This window comes from Lynx canadensis, chromosome C2 (genome assembly GCF_007474595.2).
Source record: "Lynx canadensis isolate LIC74 chromosome C2, mLynCan4.pri.v2, whole genome shotgun sequence".
Classification (NCBI taxonomy): domain Eukaryota; kingdom Metazoa; phylum Chordata; class Mammalia; order Carnivora; family Felidae; genus Lynx; species Lynx canadensis.
The window spans coordinates 88,341,216-88,363,486 of NC_044311.2; the positions used below are offsets into that span (position 1 = coordinate 88,341,216).

The following is a 22,271-nucleotide window of genomic DNA, read 5'->3' on the forward strand; positions in this document are numbered from 1 at the left end:
TTTTTATACAATTATAGTGTTCTAACATGTGGTTCTATACCTTGCTTTTCTTCATTTAATATAACTTGGAAGTCCAACTTTTCATATGTATGTCAAGAAAACTTTTTCATTCTTTTTCCATTGGGTGGATAGACCATAGTTTTTATCTAGTTTCCTATGGATTGACCCATGTGTGGCTTTCAGTAAACAGTGCTACAAGGAATAATGTTGTGTATGTGTGTGTAATTATTTAATGTGCAGGTATATCTGTAGGATAAAGTTTCATAAGTAGGTTTGCTGCAACAAAATGTATTTTTAATTTTAATAGATATTGTCAAGACACCTTTCATAGGATTTGTATGATTTTTGTATTTCTACCAGGAATGTGTAACAGTTCCTGCTTCCTCACAGTCAGCATCACTCTTAGATTCAGGCCAAAAGACCCTGCTTTATAGACTCTGTTCTGGGTTCTGGTCCTCGATAAGGAGTTCATGAGATCAAGGGGACATGCCCACTGGATCCCAGACCCCTCTTCTGGATGGTGTACATGTGCTACACTGGACCATTTGCACTCTTGCCTGGAATTCTCTGCCCGGATGTCCCACAACCTACATCCAGGGTCTGCGAGGGCCCCTTCCCTGGGCCTGTCCTTTTAGGACCTGGGTATGGGCAGGAGTCCACATGTAGGTGTGAGGCCCCCACAGTATGGTCTGGGAAGGGTAGGAGGTGGGCTAGGAGCTGGCGGCTGTATGTGGCCATCCTCTACTGAAGAACTCTGAGGAGAACAACGATTCTAAACTTGAACCTGGTCTTCCCCATTGTCCTAAAGGTGTGTTTGCAAAGGAAGGAAGATAGAACATATTTGCTTTAACTGTTTGTTAGCTTGGTTTATACTTATACATATTTGGACATCGTGTGTGAGGACTGCCATTTGCACTCTGGTCCCAGGTACCACATTATTAGCAATCACAGTTCATTGTCAAATGTGACTTTTTGCTAGTTGTATAGTGAGAAATGGCATCTCAGGATCCTTGTGATTTGCATTACTCTCTCTCTTTTTTTTAAATGTTCATTTTGGGAGGCAGAGGGACAGAGAGAGAGGGGGACAGAAGATCCAAAATGGGCTCTAGGCTGACAGCAGAGAGCCCGATGTGGGGCTCAAACTCACAAACTGTGAGATCATGAGCTGAGCTGAAGTCAGACACTTAATTGAGCCACCCAGGCGCCCCTGTGATTTGCACTACTCTTATATGAATGAGGTTGGAGATCGTTTCCTCTTAGAGTCATATATATATCCTGTGATTGTTGGTCTTTTTCTTCTCAATTGCTAGAAGCTCTTCTTTTGTTGGGGAAGTTAACTCCTTGTGATATATATTACAAATGTTTTCTCTAGTTTGTCACTTGCCTTTTAACTTTGAAGTTTTTTTCTCCCCAAAGCTTCTTTACATATGATTAAATTTTATTAGCACATTTTCTTTTTTAATGGGGGAGAGAATAAACTTTAAAAAAATTTTGAGAGCTATTCAACATATAGAAAAGAGCATAAAACCAATATGAACAGTTTTTTTTTTTAATTTTGTATGTTTATTTTTGAGAGAGACAGAGTGCAAGTGGGGGAAGGGCAGAGAGAGACAGAGACACAGAATCTGAAGCAGGCTCCAAGCTCTGAGCTGTCAGCACAGAGCCCAACTTGGGGCTTCAACCCATGAACCATGAGATCATGACCTGAGCTGAAGTTGGACACTTAACTGACTGAGCCACCCAGGCACCCCAATATGAAGTTTTGAAGAATAACTGAAATGAATGTTCCAGCCTCCACATGCCTTCTCTGGTCAGAGCCCCATCCCTCTCTGTACCTGTAGTCTTCTGTGATAATAATTTCCTTGCTTTCTTCAAGGCTTTACTCAGGAGTCAGCAAACTTCTTCTGAGAAGGGCCAAATAGTAAATACTTTAGACTTTGCAGGCCCTATGGTCTCTGTCACAACTATTCAACTCTGCAATTGTAGCTCAAAAGTAGCCACAGACACAGACATGTCTATTGGGGGATAGGTGTAGCTGTTTTCTAGTCAAACTTTTTTATGGACACTGAAATTCGAATTTCATGTAATTTTTGTGTGTCATGAAAATTTCCTCTTCTTTTGATTTTTCCCCCCCAACTGTTTAAAAGTGTAAAACCGTTCTTAGCTCATGGGCATACATAAACAGATGGTGGCCAGATGGCCCATGAGCCATAGTTTGCTGACCCCTGGTTTGCTTCCTACATATGCATCTCTAAACAAAATTGTTTAATTTTGCCTGTTTTTAAACTTTGTATAAATGTGGCATACCTCTTTCCCTCAACATTATGTTTACGAGATTTGTCTACATTTTTGCTTGAAGCAGCAGCTTGTTTATTATCATCCCTATATAGCATTTCCTCACTTGCTAGAATTTATTTATCCATTCTGCTGTTGATGGACATTTGGGTTGTTTCCAATTTGGGACTGTTACAGACAGTACAATAAACATTCTTATATTAGTAGAAAGGTTCACATGTAAAGGTCTTCCAGACTATATACCCGTTATTGGAATTGCTAAGCTATAAGGTACGTCTATTTTCACTTACTAGACAACAAACTCTTTTCCCAAAGTACTTGTACTAATTGACCCCTATCAGCAGCGGATAAGCATTCCTATCCCTCTGTGTTTGTGCCAATGCTTGACACTATCAGACTTTTTAGTTCTTGCCAATCTGGTGGGTGTTTAATGGGATCTTCCTATGGTTTCAATTTGCATTTCCTTGATTACTTAATGAAGTTGGGTACCTTTCCTATGCTTAACAGACATTCTTTTGCTCACTTCCTTTTTTAGTGGGTTGTCTGACTTCTAATTATTTTGTAAAGATTCTTTGATATTTTGGATTGTTCTTCATCAGTTAAATGTGTTACAAATATCTTTTCCCATTCTGTGGCTTGTTTTTTTTTCATTTCTTTATGGTGTCTTTTGGTAGGAGAAGTTCATATTCCACCCTTAAAACACTTTACAACCTGCCCTCATCAAAATCTTGGCCTGGACCATTAGCATTTCCTTCAGCCCACCTAGCACCCTCCTTTTACATTCTCTTTAGTTTCTAAGTACTTACTTTAATCTTAGTAGTTTTATTATTAGAGTATGCTAAATAGCTGTAGCAAATTTACCCAAAAATGTAATTGTCAAAGACAGTAAAAGCATACTTTTACTTCTTATTTTTCCCCCCAGAATTTTACACTAAAGCTCTTGGGCAGGTGTTTCAGGTCAACAGGGGCTTTGGCCCTCTGAGATTCAGGCTGATGACTTTGCTGTCTTCATCCTGTGACTTCGAAGGCTGCACTCTATTCTGACCGTCAGAAAAGGGAAATGCACCTGAAAGAACACATGTGGGAGGTTCACAGGTCAGGTCTGGAAATGGCTTATGTGTCTGCCCCTCCCCTTGCAGACTGCTGGCTGTAAAGGAGGTGGGACCAGTGTATAGATCCTGTGTATATCTGAGGGTGAAGCTGACAGAATGAGAGAATGAGAAGAGACATGAAGAATTTTGCTGGATTGAGCAGCTGTTTTCTGAGACAGAGACTACAAAAGGAGTAGATTTGTTGGTGGGAGATTAGGGGGTCAGCAGTTTGGTTTGGGACATTTGAGATCCTTTTAGACATCAACTGGAAATGTTGAGTAGACAGTTGAATATTTAAGTCTGGATTGCAGGGGGACATTTCAGACTGGAGATTCAAATATGGGAGTTAAGAGCACAAAGCTAGTATTTAAATTTAGGATTCTGGGTACCTGGGTGGCTCAGGGGTTAAGCATCTGACTTCAGCTCAGGTCATGATCTCACAGTGTGTGGGTTTGAGCCCCACATTGGGCTCTGTGCTGACAGCTCAGAGCCTGGAGCCTGCTTTGGATTCTGTATCTCCCTCTGTCTCTGCTCCTCCCCTACTCACACTCTGTCTCTCAAAAATAAAAATTAAAAAAATTAAAAAAAAATAAATTTAGGATTCTGGTTGAAATCACCTAGGAAGGGAGTATAGATAGAGAAAAGAAGGGGTCTGAGGATAGAGCTCTGGGCTACTTTAAATGTAGATGTCAGAGAGAGGTGTCTGGGTGGCTCGGTTAAGCATTGAGCTTTGGTTCAGGTCATGATCTCATGGTTTGTGGGTTCAAGCCCCACATCGGGCTCTGTGCTAACAGCCCAGAGCCTCCTTGGGATTCCCTCTCTCTCCTTGCCCCTCTCCCACTCACGCTTTCTCTCCCCAAATAAACCAAATAAATAAATAAATAAATAAATAAATAAATAAATATTTCAGAGATGTAGAGGAGTTAGCTACAGAGACTAAGAAGGAGCAGACAATGAGGGAGGCAAGTCAGGAGAAGGTAGGCAAAGGAAGTCTTTCAAAGAACAGGAAGTGATCAGCTGGGTCAAATATAGTTCTTAGGGCAAGGAAGATGGGGACCAAGAAGTGTCCAGTGCTTTTGGCTGAAGAACCATGTCAATGACTGTGTGATGAACAGCTTCTGTGGAGTGACAAATTATATGGAGTTAGCACATGTTTTCTACTCCTGTTCTCCTGAAGGTCACCATACCCACCTCCATTAATAACAGATATGTATAAAATAAGTGTGTGTGTGAGCATGTGTTTCAGAATTTCTTCACCACAGCCACAAGAGATTCTGTTGTATCTTTCAGGGTCTGCCACTCCCTTCAGCTCATTTTCTTCATTATAGCCTGGGAACTTTGCACCACTTTGATTTCTAAGACTGATGTTAAAATCCAAAGACGGTTGCCTGGGTAGCTCAGTCACTTGAGTGTCTGACTCTTGATTTCAGCTCAGGCAATGATCATAAGATTGAGCCCCATATTGGAGAGGGACTCCATGCTCAGTGTGGAGTCTGCTTAAGATCCCCCCACCCCACTACCCCTCTCCCCCACTCACTCTCTTTCTCTAAAAAAAAAATAACAAAACAAAAAACAAAACAAAACTCCCCCTTGGGGCGCCTGGGTGGCTCAGTTGGTTGAGCGTCCGACTTCAGCTCAGGTCACGATCTCACGGTCCGTGAGTTCGAGCCCCGCGTCGGGCTCTGGGCTGATGATGGCCCAGAGCCTGGAGCCTGCTTCCGCTTCTGTGTCTCCCTCTCTCTCTGACCCTCCCCCGTTCATGCTCTGCCTCCCTCTGTCTCAAAAATAAATAAACATTAAAAAAAAAAAACAAAAAAAACAAAAAAAAAAACAAAACTCCCCAAACCCCCCAATAAAAGCCAAAGGAGAAATATTTGGGAAGTCCAAGTTCTGTATAGCCATACTCCATATTAATAATTCTGAATACAACCAATACCCATGGTGTATTGACCTACTGTGTGTCAATGCTGTGTCAAGCATTTTATGTGCATTAGCTCTGTTCTCACAATAACCCCATGGGAATGAGTTGGATATTATTATCCCAAGTTTATAGACAATCAGTTATTTACTGATTGGTAGAACATGGTACAAGTGGTTGAACCATTATGAATTGTGTTTCTATCATATAATGTGATTTTCTTCTGAAATTTCATAGTCTTGCATGTTATTTTTCTTTCTGCAGAAAGGGCCAAATAAAACACCTATAGCTGCCATCTTCCTGACCAGCTTAGTGACAATGGCCTTTGTCCTTGTGGGCCAGGTGAATGTTCTAGCCCCCATTGTCACCATCAATTTCATGCTGACATACATTGCAGTGGACTACTCTTACTTCTCTCTGTCCATGGGTCCCTGCAGCCTTCCCCAGGTGCCTGAGTCAGTGCACAGGGAGGGCACAGGAGCTCTCCACTGCTCTGAGCACCTGCTCTTGCAGAAGGCTCCCAGCTATGGCTCTGAGGGCACTGCCCGAAGCCTCTCTGAGGGAACTCTGCTCGAATTCACCAAAGACATGGATCAACTCCTCCAGCTAACCAGGAAGCTTGAGAATAGCCAACCTAGGCAAGGAGACAGTGACGGGATCCCAGAAAGTAAGAAGGGGAAAAGCAAGAAGGCCACAAAGTCAACCTTACAAGATAGCTTCCTTTTGGACCTCAAATCCCCAGCTTCCTTGCCTGCTGAGGGCTCTGACAGATTGCCTACTGCCTCATGGGAGGGGCAGGAAGCCTACTGGAACAAACAGAGTGCCAGGAGTGAAAGAGTTTGGTCTAGAGGAGCATGTGGAGAACAACTTGTCCCTGAGCCAAGTTACCAGCCTGGCCCAAGTGGAGAAGGTGAGTGCTTTGGAATCACATTAGGGCCTCCTAATTTGGGATGACCTCACCTACCCAGTTATCAAAACCCCTTTTCAAGTCCTCAGCCAGTTTACTTTATAGCTGGGTTTAAAATCCTTGTTAATTTTGTGTGATATTTATTTTTTAAAGTTATATTCAAGTATCAGCTGAATTTGTAACTCTACTCTGTTATAGTGATTTTAAACAGAAATTTCTGTTTACTCTTGTATGGTAGATCTTGGAGCCATGGCTAATAATTGAACATTATTTCGTTGTACTCAAAACTCAGCTGAGATATAATATAAACATGAAGGGCACCTGCATGCCTTAGTTGGTTGAGTGTCTGACTCTTGATTTCAGCTCAGGTCATGATCTCGTGATCTCATGGTCATGATCTCATAGTCATGATCTCATGGTTGTGGGATCAAGCCCCACGTTGGGGTCTATGCTGAATATGGAGCCTGCTTGGGATTCTCTCTCTCCTTCACTGTCTGTCCCTCACTCGCTCATGTACTCTCTCTCCCTCTCAAAATAAATAAACTTCAATATCAACACAAACGAGACCAATTTTTCCTTTCAAAAGAAGTGGAAATGTAACAAACTGTCTGCCTTAGGAGGTTTTGTCTGTGGACAAAAGACAAAAGATAAATCTCCCAAACCAGGCAAGAGGGGGTGGAAGAAAGATGGCCAAAGGAGCACAGCTTTGCTTTACTCTCTGAAATCTACAAACATGGTAACACACAGGGAGATTCTGAGAGAGAGGCTTACAGGGCATGAGAAATTCTGAGAGAAAGAAAGAACTTATAATTTTGAGTCTTCCACATTCTAGGTGCTTTCCATATGTTATTTCATGTAATAAAATAGATATTATATTTTTCCATTTTACAAATGAAGACACTGGGCCCCAGTGAGGTCACAGAGAAGTCTCAGAGCTCATACTTTGCACAGCCAGATGTCACACCCAGGTCCATTGCCTGTATTTGAAGTTCATTACTTTTCTTTACATTATCCTGCCTTTTGAGATCTGTATAGACAAATGTGAGCAAAGAGGAGAAGACAGACAGATGTAGAAAGAGATGTCTAAAAACAAATGCTTTACATTCTTCCATACACTTGCTTTTCCTTCTTTACCTCTGAATTGGTGGGAGATTTTTAATGACAGGAGCATTATTAAATTTTAAGAATTATTTTATTTTTATCAAAATAATAAGTGTACAGTTTAATATGCCAAGTAGACTTAAAAGTAACATAATCAGAAATAGTAGTTCTCACTCTTCCATACCATCCCTTGTACCCTAGTCCCACTCCCAGAAAATCCCACTTTCAACCAAAAAGTTGCTTCTTTTATTAACCTTCATGTGGCTAAATAATATATTTGTATTTCTATTTTTTGATATGTCAGTTTCAGATATCCTCATTTGACTTTCTATGGTAAATGAAGTTTTAACACATTTATGCCACTCTGACTTCTCATCCAATATCCCCAGTGTACTTATATCACAGTTTTGATTAACTTAATAGCTAGTATTCATATTATTATGATTCAGTAAATATTGCTTAACTCTGAGCCATATTACATACACTATGATTACATTTCCTTTTTTGTACAACTTTTTCTGTTTCCTGGAGTTAATAATTGCTTTACTTTTTATTTGCTTGGTTTTCTGTCATCATTTTTCTCTAAATGCTCTGGCAGATATGTCAAATGCCTCTTAATGTTATTTTCTAAATGCTTGAATTCTTCAGAAATCTAACATATTCATTTCTTTTTTTGTCTTTGTCTAATGGCTGTCATCCTGTTCCATTCTAGACTATCTGTTCTCTAAGCCTGCTATAAAACTCCTGGAATTTCTCTTTATCACACTCTATGTCAGATCCAGGGAACAAAGATTTTCTGGATACAATATTACAGTGGAATTTTTTTTTTTTTTTTTTTGCCTACCCAGCGTTGAATGACCTCCCTATGTTTGAAGAATTTCCGGTGTTACAAGTCTTGGTGAGAGGAAAAGCAAGCCTTTCACGCTCAAAACTGAAGATGTCAGATACACAGTTTTCCAGCCTCTCCTATATCCAAGAGTTCAGGCATGAGGCTGAGGCTCTGCCAATCAGATGAGCCCTCCTTATACCTGGAACTGGGAACTGGAAACCTGAAGAAGTGGTGACTTCTAGGAACTCTCTAAAAGCCTTATGGTAGCAGCAGGATGGCTGCATTCCTGGCTCTCCAGTGTCCAGCGCTTTCAGAGTCAGTGGGCAGGATTCAGCATCTAGACCTTGGTGCCTGCTGCAGGAGTGTCCCCTCCTAGACTGCTCTGACATACAATATTGAGTGTTGTTCCTAGCTGTATAGCCTTGAACTTAATTTGCTAGCCTTTCCAGCTACTCTCAGAGGGAAGGCTAGGAAATATATTTTTACCTGATCATTTTGCTGCTTCATATGAAATGGTGTGGATTTTTTCCTAAGAAAGAAGGGGGAGATTGGGTAATGACAATCAGTCAGTGCCACAATTATCATGGTTTTAATTTCTAAGAGCTTTTGGTTTAACCCAATTTTTCCTTATCCTTTTTTTTATTTGAACGTCATCTCATTCTTGTTTTATGGATACAATGGCTTATCTTATCTCTCTGGTAATATTACTTATTCTCCCTTTAAAGTATTTTTCTGTTCTTTTTACTGACTTGTGTTCTCTACATCTTTTTCTCTTTGGCTTGGTCGGTCTCTCTCTCTCTCTCTCTCTCTCTCTCAGAGAGGCTTTACTAAAATGTCTGTTGAACTTGTGATTTCTTTTCCTACTTAGAAGTGAAGTACTAAAAAGTTGTTTAGAAGATCTGTATACTGGTCAGGGCCTGTTGATTAGGGCACCTCACTATATAATGATTAGGTTGTAGGCTAGCTTTTGCACAGGAGGATCCCAAAAAGTGACTATCTAGAGGTTTTCAAAACCTCTGGACTCTTTAGTTCCTCCAGAGGAGAATCCTTTAATCTCCTGTCTTACCCAGATGGCTGCATGCATTCAGGGAGCAGGGGGAAGTAGGGGAGTTAGGGTGTCTCATTGTTTAGGATACAGACTTAAATTCAATTCCCCAGTTTCTAGCCCCATTTACCCATTCTTGCTGTGCCTGGTGTCCCAAGTCCAGGCACTCACTGGTTTTGTTTCTTCAGAGGAAAGGGGTCAGGCAAAGGAGTTATTACCTAGCTGTGTGGGGAGAAGAAAGGATCTTGATTTCCAGCTATTTCAGATACAGTCTTGGAACCAAATGCCTTTACCTTACCACTTCCCAGGGACATGGCACTGCCTAGTCTTGAACTTTGCTGGGGCCTGCCAGGGTGTATTGGGCTGCTCCTTGCTGGTACCCTGTCTGTAGGGCCTAGAATTCATCCTTCTCTGCTCTGCTCACTCTGTTACCATTCCCCTGTCACCTTTCCATCTTCCAAGATCTGTTTTTATCTTTCCTCCCTCATTCTCCTTATGCTTGTGGGTTTATGCCTATCTAATTCCTTTTCTGTTTTCTCAGTGGGTTTCCAGGAGAGATGTGCAGTCAGTTTGCAATCTTTAGTCAATGAAGTGCTTGCTGCCCAGTTGCCCAATCATAGAAATGTCATAGCTGTTGACCACTCCCTGTCCTTCATCCATGTTGCCTGTACCTTGGTGCAGACCCTTCCTATACAGTACCCAGACTCTTGTTAAGTCTGCAAACCAGTGTCCTGCCTCTAGATTCTCCCACATCCTGTTTCTCCTTCCCATTGTCCACTGAATGATTTTCTAAAATAAACTCTTATCATGTCTCTCTTACTTAAAAACCTTCACTAGAATCAAATCTCTTCCATCTAAAGTCCAAGATCCTTGGTGGGATTTGCAAGGTTCTTTACAATCCTGCTCTGTACTACCTTTTTGGCCATTTTCCTCGTGACGGCCCATACTCTGTATGTTCCAGTTAGACCTAAATGAATGCCCTAAACACATCTTGTTCTTCATCCCTTCCCGCCTTTGCATATGCTGTTCTGTCTTCACAGCTGCTTCACCTTCCGCTTCTCCATCTGGAAAACTCCAACGTATAGTTTAAAATCCATCCAACTTTTCATACGCATTTACACTCCCTCTGAGAAGGCTTTCCTGATTTCCTCTCCTGTGCAAGTATAACATTTGATTTATGCTAGCAGTATAGAGAGTTAACACATTGTTTTATACATTTAGATCGAATTTTTTACACATTTGTCTTCAGGCCCATGTCTGTCTGTCTTGAGGAAAAGAAATATTAGTTTTATTCCTTCGCCCCTAGACTGTGGGCTTCCTTTAGTCACAAGCCATGTCTTTCCACCTTATATTTATGACAGTATTCCCACACAGTACACAGCATGCAGCAAACAGTAAAGGCTAAATTGATGCACAATTGAGCAAATATTAACTTCAAAAAAATGAAACATTGATCAGTAAAGTAGAATAGAAAGAATTACACTATGATAAGAACCTAATCTGTGACAAACCAGATGTCATACAATAATAAGAATCAAATCACTATTGAGTAAACATTGTTGAAATCAAATGGATCAAAAAGATTAACTTGGGCTGTATTCTTTACCTTATATAGCCATGAATTCCTTATTTATAACAGCTGTGCAAGAGAGATATTTCTGACTATTGAAGACTATCATCAAAGACAAAAAGGATCTGATTAAATAGAAATAAAAAACATTTGTACAACACAGTGTCACAGAAGGAAACAATTATTCTGACAAGCACGGCCGATAAAAGCATACCTTCCAATGCATATTATTTTTAAAAATAGGAAGGTCAAAATCCAGATTCTACTAAAAAGAAGCATGCAGATGAATATGCAGTTTACATTTGAAAAATCAATGCCCAGATTCATTCATTGCTCATTCAACAAACTAACTTTTATTGTTAAGTGTAAAATATTGTTAGTAGTTAAAAATAGCCAGTGTTTTTCAAACATGTCCCATGTTCTTGGCACTGAGATAAGCACCTAACAGATTATCTCATCTAAGCTCAGACTTAGGCATTGTTATTGTCATTTTACAGAGGCATAGAGAAGTTAAACATTTGCTCAGGATATGAGACAGCCAGAATTTGAACACAGGTCCTTTCACTTTAGAACTTGTGTTCTGAACCACTATACAAGGTATATGCTGCTAGCTGTTAGTATCTGTTATAAACTAGGCCATCGTATTAATTCAATAAATACAAATTAAACCACCTTCAAAATATCATTGCACATCTATTAAGTCATCAAAAAATTAAATAAAATAGGTCTGTGGTTATCAGGTATATGAACACATTGCTGAAATCAATTCCAGTGGATTTATTCCTTCTAGATCTGTTGATTAAAGTTTTTCATCAAATTTGGGAGCCATTATTTCTTCAAATATTTTTCTGCTCTTCTCTTTCCTCTCCCATCTCTATGGGACTCCCACTACACATTAATTAGTATACTTTACATTCCCCCTCCCCCCCCCCCCCCCCGGTTTCTGAGGCTCTGTTCTTTTTTCTTCTACCTTTTCCTCTCTGTTCTTCAGTTTGGATAATTTCTACTGATCTATCTTCATGTTCACTGATACTTTCTTCTGCAATCTCAAATCTGCTGTTGAGCCCATAGAGTAAATTTTTATTTCTGTTATTGTACATTTTAACTATAGAATTTTCATTTTTGTAATGTTTGTATGTTTTTGTTGATATTCCCTATTTTGAAAGTCATTGCCATCATATTTCTCTTAAGTCACTGACATTGTATTTTTATTTAATTCTTTGAACATATTTAGTATACTAGTGCTTTGAAGTCTTTGTCTGCTAAACTCAGTGCAGGCCCACTCAGAGTCAGTTTCTTTTGATTGCTTTTTTTTCCAGAGCATGGGTCAGTTTCCTGTTTTTATATTTTTTAAGTTTATTTATTTTGAGAGAGATAGAGACAGTGCAAGTCAGGGGAGGGGCAGAGAGAGGGATACAGAGAATCCCAAGCAGGCTCCAGACTGTCAGCTTGGAGCCCGATGTGGGGCTCGAACCTACGAAACCATAAGATCATGACCTGAGCTGAAACCAAGAGTCGGACACCTAATCGACTGAGCCCCCCAGGTGCCCCAGTTTCCTGTTTCTTTGCATGTCTTGTAATTTTGGGTTGAAAACCAGACAATTTAGATAATATAGTGTGGCAACTCCTGATTCTGATATATGTTTCCATGTTTTTGTTTGTTTTAGTAAATTTCCTGGATTTGAACTTTGGAATCTGTCTCCTCTGTGGTTGTGGATTCTGATGTCTCTACTCAGTTTTTTATTCTTATTTTTAACTTTTAGCCTGGCTTCTAAGGAGTTTGCCCTTGTGCCTACGTGGCCCATAAGGCTCTACCCTTTGCCAGTGGATCTGTGTATAGGTTGGGAAGCAGTCAAAGTTGCAGCTAGTTTTCCAGTCTTTCCTGGTTTTGCCAGTCTCAGTTTGGCCTCCCCAGGCAGGAGCATAGTTTTTTCAGTCATCCAGGGAAATGTGGGGAGATATAGTCCTTCCATAGTCTTTCTGTGACTCTCTCATTTCTAGATCTTCCCATTAAGTTTCTGATGGTCCACTGCTTGCCCTAGCTGGGTCTGCAACCTCAGGCTAGCAAAACTGAGGACTTTTCCTTTTCAGTTTTCTACTATACTCACCATGTTTAGCTTATAAAGGCACAACTCACAAGTCTTTTCCCTCTGGCAGCGAAACTGCTGGTTTCTGACCAGCTCCATGCTGGTAAGAACGGGAATGAGGATGGGAGATCAGGCCATAGGCTTTCACTGTTCAGACCCTCAGCTTCATCAGTTTTTGAAAAATAAATACTTCTTAATTTTTGTCTCCATTTGGTAACTTCTAGAGCTGAATGATTACTTTTTTATTATTTTGGCCAGTTTTATACTTATTTCTTGTGGAGAGGATTCACTGACCACTTCACATTGCCATCGCTGAAAGTCCCTCTGGTTCATTCTCCTCCTCCTCCTCCTTCTTCTTTTTAAATTTTTGTTATTGAAGTATAGTTGACATAACATCTTTGGTTAATTCTCTCTGGAGAATTATCTTTCATGATATAACAAGAAATATAAAACTATTTCATTGCCCTAACTTTGTAAATCTGTTTGGGGGAATTGCATATCAAGGAAACAACTCAAAATCAAACAATAAACCATAAAATGTGTTCAAGATGGTCATAGCTGCATGGTTTGTGCTAGTAGCAAATTAGAAATAAATGTGCAATGTTTGGAAAGTGGTTAAAAGAATTATATTATCAACTTAATAAAATACCATATGGACTTGAAACATGATCCTTTGTGGACTATAGCAATGCACATTCTTGGTTTGTACAGGTTAACTAAAACTATGTGTTTATTTATTCTGATAAAGATATGGAGTGCATTTTCAGAGATGGTTTAATATTTATTTATTTATTTATTTATTTATTTTTAATATAATTTATTGTCAGATTGGCTTACATACAACACCTAGTGCTCATCCCAACAAGTACCCTCCTCCATGCCCATCACCCACTTCCCCCCCCCCCCCATCAAGTCACTCATCACCAGGGAAATATAAATCAAAGCCACACTGAGTCAGAGTGGCTAAAATGAACGAAATCAGGTTTAATATTTATTTTAAGTAACTTCTATCAAATTACTTAATTTGTTATTTTAAAAATTGACATAATTATGTTTATTATATTTGATACACTTTTTAATTTTTGTTTATTTGAAAGAGAGAAAGAACAAGTGGGAGAGGGGCAGAGAGAGGGAGACACAGAATCCGAAGCAGGATCCAGGCTCTAAGCTGTCAGCACAGAGTGCAACATGGGGCTCGAACTCACAAACAGAGATCATTACCTGAGCCAAAGTCCAATGCTCAACCGACTGAGCCACCCCCAGGCGCCCCTATATTGATATTTTTAACATGTCTAATGCATAACTTTGTCTACCTGTTTGTTTTGCAACTAAGGTGTGATAAAGTAAAGTTGCTTTCTCTTTTTTTAAGTTTATTTATTATTTATTTTGAGAGAGAGAGAGCATGAGAGAGAGTGGGGGAGGAGCAGAGAGAGGAGAGAGAGAAGCCTAAGCAGGCTCTGTGCTAAGAGCACAGAGCCTGATGTGGGGCTCAGTCTCACAAAACATGAGATCATGACCTGAGCCGAGGTCAAGAGTTGGATGCTTAACTGACTGAGCCACCCAGGCACCCCTTTGGTTATTATTGGTTATTGCTTTCTTGGTTATTATTTTAGAATCTATAACGTGAGAGACTGTCCTCTCCCACCACTAGTCTGTAAGACCTGCTTCTTCTAGCAAAATCCTTGACAAGAGAAAAAAATTTTTTTAGTCATTTTGGAAGGGTTTTGAAACCATACCTGTTCAGAATTCAGAAAAATTGTCTGCCTGCTTTGTTGTACCTATTCAAGTTAGTTAGGTTAGTTGAGAATCCTTGCATGAATTTTCCCTCACATTGCTGACATATAAAACTGCACTGTGCTTGCTTGGAGAGCACACCCCTTCCTTTTGTTTCCCCTCAGAGCCCTTAGAAAACATACACACATACATACAATTCCCTTAGGTACAGTGTAATTGAGGTTATGTGAGACTGAGATTAACTGGGAAAGGGTGAGCTTAACATTTCACAGATCTCAGAGAGGCAAAAAATCTAAGTCCTTAAACAATACTCTTCCGTCTTAATAACCAAGGGGACAACTGTATTTCACTAAGCATACGATTAAAAAAATGAATCATGACTTGGGCATGTTAAAATTGTACAGTTTGATTAATGTTAATCAATAGTATTCCCATTTTTTAAAAAAGTAGTAGGGCACCTGGGTGGCGCAGTCGGTTAAGCGTCCGACTTCAGCCAGGTCACGATCTCGCGGTCCGTGAGTTCGAGCCCCGCGTCAGGCTCTGGGCTGATGGCTCAGAGCCTGGAGCCTGTTTCCGATTCTGTGTCTCCCTCTCTCTCTGCCCCTCCCCCGTTCATGCTCGGTCTCTCTCTGTCCCAAAATAAATAAACGAAAAAAAAATTAAAAAAAAAAAAAGTATAAAGCCATTAATTCAAATCAGTCATAAACCTTGGCAGAGTTTATTTTAATCCCAATTAATGAGGAGACATTTATTGAGCACTCCGATACACAAACTTCTAAATGCCAAGATTGGCATTTAGAGATGTAAAAGACAGTCATTGCCCTCAAGGTATGGAGGTACAAAAGATAAGTATAATAGTAGGAAGCACATAATGAAGGGAGACATGTTGAAAGGATAAAGGCTACCTTGGGGGCTAGGATAATTTCTTTATTCATTTAACCACTTGTAAGGAATATTTACCACATCTCAAATGCTGTTCAGGTATGGGGACATTCTGTATAGACATAGAAGGCCTCTGCTGTCATCGAGCTTGCATTCTAGTAGGGAAAGACACATACTAAATAAGCAAACAAATATATAACTGTAATGTCAGTAAGTGATAAGTACTATCAAAGATAATAGAGCAAGGTAACAGGATAGAGAGAGAGACTAGGGTGGAGAGAAAGGTTACTGTTTCTGATAGGTTTTCAGAAAAGATATCTCTGAGAAGAGGATATTTTAATGGAGAACTGAATTGTATAAAAGAGAGAGCCATGCAGAGATATTGGGGAAGAGTTCTAGGCAGAGGAAATGGTGTGTATGAAGGTACAGGTGGGAATAGGATTGGCAGATTCCAAGAACAGCAGAGGTCCAGCAGCAACTGGAGAGGAATGAGCCAGGGGAGAGGGATAGGATGAGTACAGTGAGGAAAGGGCCATGCAGGTCAGGGTTGTGATATGATCAGATTTAGGCTTTAAGGAGATAACTAAAACCAAACCAAACCCTGTTGAAGATATATAAAGGTAGGCTAAACTGCTATAACAATAACCAAAAACATAGTGACTCAAACACAACGGAAATTTATTTCTCACTTGCACTAATAGTCTAGGACGGCTCTCCTCCATGTATTGATTCGGGGACTCAGGGTCCTTCTATTCTTTTGACTTTACTATTCCTTAGTACCTTGTCATACAAAGTCAGGACTCAGTTACCATATTCATATTTCAGGCACAAAGAAGAGGCATACCTATTCTCCTAAAGACCTTGGTGCAGAAGTGACATTTATCACTTTGTTCACATTCCAGTGGTGAGAACCTAGTCATCTGGCCACACCTAGATGTGAGAGATCCTGGATATACTACTGACTGTGGTTTTCTACTACAGGAACACAATACAGTAAATCAGATGAAAGATGAAAGTGACTTGGACTAGGATGGGAGAGCAATGGAGTGGTCACATTTTTGATACATTTTGGTGGTAGGATCAACAGGAATTACTGATGGAATAGATGTAGGTATGTGAAAAAGAGGGGTCCAGGATAAATCTTTGATATTTGAGTGAATGGTAGTGTCATTTATTCAGATCAAGAAGACCTGGGGAAAATAGATTTCTGCTTTAACCATGTTAAAGTTTGAAGTGTTTGTTAGCCATGTAAGGGGAGATATTAAGAAGACAACTAAATATTCAAGACTTCAGTTCAAGGGAGAGGTCGATGATGATATAAAATTGGAACATCAGTGCGTGGATAGTATTTAAAGCCACTTGAGACTAGATGAGATCTCCTAGGAGTGAATATATATGGAAATAAGAAGATTGCTGGGGACTAAATAAATGCTGAGATACTCCAATATTCGGAAGCTGGAAAGAGGTGGTAAGCCAGCAAAGGAGACTGACAAGAAGTGGCCAGTGAGATAGGAGGAAAACAAGGGGAGCAAGTCATCTTAGAAACCAAGAGGAGGTAGTGTTTCAACAAGTAGAAAGAGATCACTTGTGTTAGATGCTGTCTGAAAGGTCCAGTAGGATGAGGACTGTGAGTTGACCATTGAATTTGAAGTTTCACATCATTGGCAACTGTAGGAAGGGAAGTTTAGTGTTGTTTACAATCTTAAGAGTGGGCTGAGGGAAATATTGGAGGTAGAAACTGTATAGGCAATTCTTTTGAGAAATTTAGCTCTAAGGAAGATAAAGAAATAGAGCAGTAGCTGAGGGATGACTGGGAAATATTTGTTTAGGTGGGAGAAGTTACAGTATATTGTATTGGTGGAAAAAAGTGATGATGCAAAAGCAAAGCCCTTGAGCAGGGCACTAGTGGAGGGATGTGCCTTATGTAAGAGCCAGGGATATTCATCCACTGTAGAAGGAGGGAGGGCAGAAGAGAGGATACAGATGCAAGTGGCTTGGTAGCTTTGGTTATGAGAGAATATAAAAGCTCTCTTTTGAGAGAAGAGGTCATAAGTTTGTTACATCAGAGAGTAGGAGAATGAGTTGACTAGGTGTAAGACCACTGAGGAATGGAAGTGTGGAAGTGTGGAAGCAGGTAATGTAAGCAAGGGAATGCTCTTAGTCTTTGATCATAGAATCTTAGCTGGGTAAGAGGGTACTGAAAAGAGGAGGTAAGTAATAGAAAGCAAAAACATACCAGGGCAAATTGACTGGAGATCCCTCTGTAGGCTATGAACAGTTGAGGGCGGGAGACAGCAGAGTAAATGAGAAAAACAGAAGTGATAAGCAGGGGTAGATAGATTGAAATCATGATTTAAGAGATGTAAAGTTACTAGCCTCAAGTGTGGTCAAGGGAGTTAATAGTTGAGGTGAATGGAGATTGTTTTTGGGCTGAGTTACAAAACTGGAGAGGAGGAATTCATAGATATTTGCTCTAAAATAGAAAAAGGGTTTGGTAACAAATTGGTACCAAGGATTCGGCTCATTTATTTTTTAGAGTTCTTCCTGAAGTCTAGGCTCCAGGACCAAGATATCCAGAGGAGACCAATTCTTTCTACACCCACATGTGACACCCCTGGGTCTCCCTGTTAGGGGTGAGTTACCTCATTTTTATCTCAATTGTCCTTGAGAAAGAATTCAGGTAGAGATGTTGATCTAGGGAGCTGCAGAGGGGAGAGGAAAAAGGACACCCTTAATTAGGAGCAATGTGATTTAAGTGTGTTACATTAGACTTTAGATGGGATTACAAATGGCAAGATTATATTTAATGAACCACTTATTTCAATCAGTGGTTTACTTTAAAAAATAATTAATCATCTGTGATAACCTCTGGGTCACTAAATTTCTAGGTATACCAAATTAGCATAATTTCACTCTAATTTGTTTCTTCTAGGGAGAAGTAGGACAAGGAGCTAGGGTAGGATATTTATTGATAGTTTTGATTACAGGGTACTTTTGGGTGGGTGTCTTCTCAACTATTTTCTTAAGTGCAGTTTTTTGAATTATGTGTGAACTTCTATTTAGAATTTATAGTGATCAGAGGTAGATTAGAGGGACTGTTGTTTCTTGAAGTCTTTACCTTGTGACTTGCTTACCACGTGATAAACTATTAGGTGACTTGCCTTCGTATTCTGTTTCCACAGGTTGTTGGGTCCCTTCTCATCATGTTTGTGATCCAGTGGGTCTATACCCTCATTAACATGGGTGTTGCTGCCATTGTGTATTTCTATATCGGTCGGGCCAGTCCAGGGCTTCACCTTGGTAAGCCATTTTGCTGCCATCTTCCTTCTTCTCGTTTAGCTTTCATTGAAAAAACTGCATTTTGAGCACCTATTAAATGCCAACTAATTCAGATTCTAATCTCATTTTCAAGTAGCTTATTATAGTCTAGGAGGAAAAATATAACATGCATATAAATGGTAACAAAAAATAATAACAACTTGTAAGGTTTATAAGACGTGTGGAAGTAAAATCGATGACAGCAGCAGCACAAGGGAGGAGGAAAGAAATGGGAACATACTGCTTTAGGTTTCTGATACTAATGTGAAATACTATAACATCACTTAAAGGTAGACCACGATAGGGGCACCTGGGTGGCACACTCAGTTAAGCGACTGACTCTTGATTTTGGCTCAGGTCCTGATCTCACAGTTCATGGGGTTGAGCACTGACAGTGTGGAGCCTGCTTAAGATTTTTGCTCTCTCTGCCCCTCCCCTACTCATGCTCTCTCTCTCTCTCATCAAAATAAATAAATAATAACATTTTAAAAAAGGTAGGCCATGATAAGGTTACAAAGGTATACTAACAAGTCCTACAGCAACCACTAAAATAATACAACAGAGTTATAGCTAATAAGCGAATAAGAAGAATAAATTGAATTTAAGAAGGCTCAAATAGAATAAAGCAGAAAAGGAAAATGATCATAAAGGACATATAAGACAAACAAAAAACAGAAGGGTGGTTTACAGCTATATCAATAAACCTAGCTATACCTATATACCTATATAGTTATATCAATAAACACACTAAATATAAACAGTCTAAATATTCACAATTCAAAGGTATAAACTCTGAGATTGTCAGATTCAATAAAAAAGCAGCTATATGCTGCCTATAGGGAATCTACTTTAAATATAAAGACACATGGGTTACATGGGTGGCTCAGTTGGTTAAGGGTCTGACTCTTGACTTTGGCTCAGGTCATGATCTCATGGTTGTGAGATCAAGCCCCACACAGGGCTCCATGCTGAGCATGGGGTCTGCTTGGGACTCTCCCTCTCTCTCTCTCTGCCCCTCCCCAGCTAGCACACATGCACACACTTGCACTCTCCCCCCGCCTAAATAAATAAACATTAAAAAAAATAATAAAGGGGGGCGCCTGAGTGGCGCAGTCGGTTAAGCGTCCGACTTCAGCCAGGTCACGATCTCGCGGTCCGTGAGTTCGAGCCCCGCGTCGGGCTCTGGGCTGATGGCTCGGAGCCTGGAGCCTGTTTCCGATTCTGTGTCTCCCTCTCCTCTCTGCCCCTCCCCTGTTCATGCTCTGTCTCTCTCTGTCCCAAAAATAAATAAACGTTGAAAAAAAAAATTAAAAAAAAAAAATAATAAAGGCACAAATAAGTTAAAAGTAAAGGGGTGGGAAAAGATAATATCATGATAACATGAATCAAAACAAAGCTGGACTGATTATACTAACACCAGACAAAACAGATTTCAGAGAAAAGAATCTTATCAGAGATATAAAGAGGGTCATTTCATAAAGGTAAAGGATAAAGAGGGTCATTTCATAAAAATAAAGGGAAAAATGCATCAAGAGGATATAACAAACCTTAACATTTATGTACTTAGAACAGAGCTTTGAGGAGTGCCTGGGTGTCTCATTTGGTAAGTGTCCAACTCTTGATTTCTGCTCTGGTCATGATCTCACAGTTCATGAGATCAAGCCCCACATCAGGCTGTGTGCTGGCAGGGTGGAGCCTGCTTGGGACTCTCTCTCTCCCTCTCTCTCAAAATAAATAAGCATTAAAGAGAAAAAAAAAGAAACAGAGCTTTAAAATAACATGATGCAAAACCTGACAGAACTGCAAACAGAAATAGAAAAGTTTATAATTATAGTCAGAAATTCCAACACCTCTCTCTCAATAATTGCTAAAATAAGTAGGCATAAAATCAGTAACACTTTATTTATTTATTTTTAAATGTTTATTTTGAGCAGAGAGAGAGAGAGAGAGAGCACTAGTGGGGGAGGGGCAGAGAGAGAGGGAAAGAGAGAATTCTAAGCAGGCTCCGAGCTAACAGAGCCTGACATGGAGCTCAGTCTCATAAATCGTGAGATCATGACCTGAGTCAAAATCAAGAGTCAGATACTTAACCAACTGAGCCACCCAAGTGCTCCAAATCAGTAAGACTTTAGAAGACTTGAATAACATTGCCAACAATCCCAAGCAAATTGACATTTATAGAACATGCCACCTAACAACAACAGAATATACATTTTATTCAAGTATATATGAACTTGCCAGGATAAACCATATTCTCGGATTTAAAAAAAAAAGTCACAACAAATTTAAAAGCATTCAGGTAAATTCAAGAACAAAGTATGTTCTTTGACTAAAGGGGAATTAGAAATAAGTAATAGAATAATATTCTGGTTATCAAAATATTTAGAAACCAAAGAACACTAAATAACACTAAATGACTAAGAATACTAAGGAAACTAAATAACTTGTCATCCAAAGTGAAATTACAGGGGTATTTGGGTGGTTCAGTCAGTTAAGCATCTGATCCTTGATTTTGGCTCAGGTCATGATCTCATGGTTTGTGAGCTCAAGCCCCATGTCAGGCTCTGTGCTGATGATGCAGAGCCTGCTTGAGATTCTTTCTCTCTCCCTCTATCTCTGCCTCTCCCCTGCTTGCATGCTCTCTTTCTCTCTCAAAATAAAGAAGATAAACATTTAAAAAAGTGGAATTACAAAATATTTTGAACTGAACAAAAATGAAAATGTAACATTTCAAAATTATGGGATGAAGCTAATTCAGTAGTTGGAAGGAAATTTATAGCATCAAATGCTTATATTAGAAATGAAGAAGGGGCGCCTGGGTGGCGCAGTCGGTTAAGCGTCCGACATCAGCCAGGTCACGATCTCGCGGTCCGTGAGTTCGAGCCCCGCGTCGGGCTCTGGGCTGATGGCTCGGAGCCTGGAGCCTGTTTCCGAGTCTGTGTCTCCCTCTCTCTCTGCCCCTCCCCCGTTCATGCTCTGTCTCTCTCTGTCCCAAAAATAAAATAAAAAACGTTGAAAAAAAAAATTTAAAAAAAAAAAAGAAATGAAGAAATGTCTGAAATCAATGACCCCAGCCTCCAATTTAAGAAACTGGAGAAAGAAGAGCAAATTAATCTCAAATACGAAGAAAAAAAAGAAACAATAAATATCAAAGTAGAAATCAATAAAAATTTTACATAGGGAGAATGCCAGTGAAACAAAAATCTGGTTACGTGACATCAGTAAAATTGACAAATCTTTAGCCATACTGATGAGTATAAAAGGAGAGAAGTTATAAAACTATCAATACCAGAAGTGAGAGAGATGGCATTACTAGAGTCTACAGATATTAAAAGAAAAACAAAGAAATACTATAAATAGTTATGTGCCAATAAGTGTGGCAACTTAGATAAATTGGACAAATTCCTTGAAAGATATAAACTACCAAAGTTCTCTCTAGAAGAAACATAGGACTATTTAGGTCATGTAAATACCTTGTCATTAAAAACCTTCCC

The 22,271-nt window shown here is 39.7% G+C and overlaps 1 protein-coding gene across 1 annotated transcript in view; it reads left to right on the forward strand.

Moving 5' to 3' along the window:
• The window catches only part of SLC12A8 (solute carrier family 12 member 8), a 116,964-nt gene that overhangs the window by 85,248 nt on the left and 9,445 nt on the right, over positions 1–22,271 (forward strand). Inside the window, 4 exon segments of the mRNA XM_032594586.1 lie at positions 5,569–6,214; positions 17,996–18,040; positions 18,043–18,092; positions 18,642–18,759. Of these exon segments, the coding sequence (XP_032450477.1) occupies positions 5,569–6,214; positions 17,996–18,040; positions 18,043–18,092; positions 18,642–18,759 (859 nt within the window).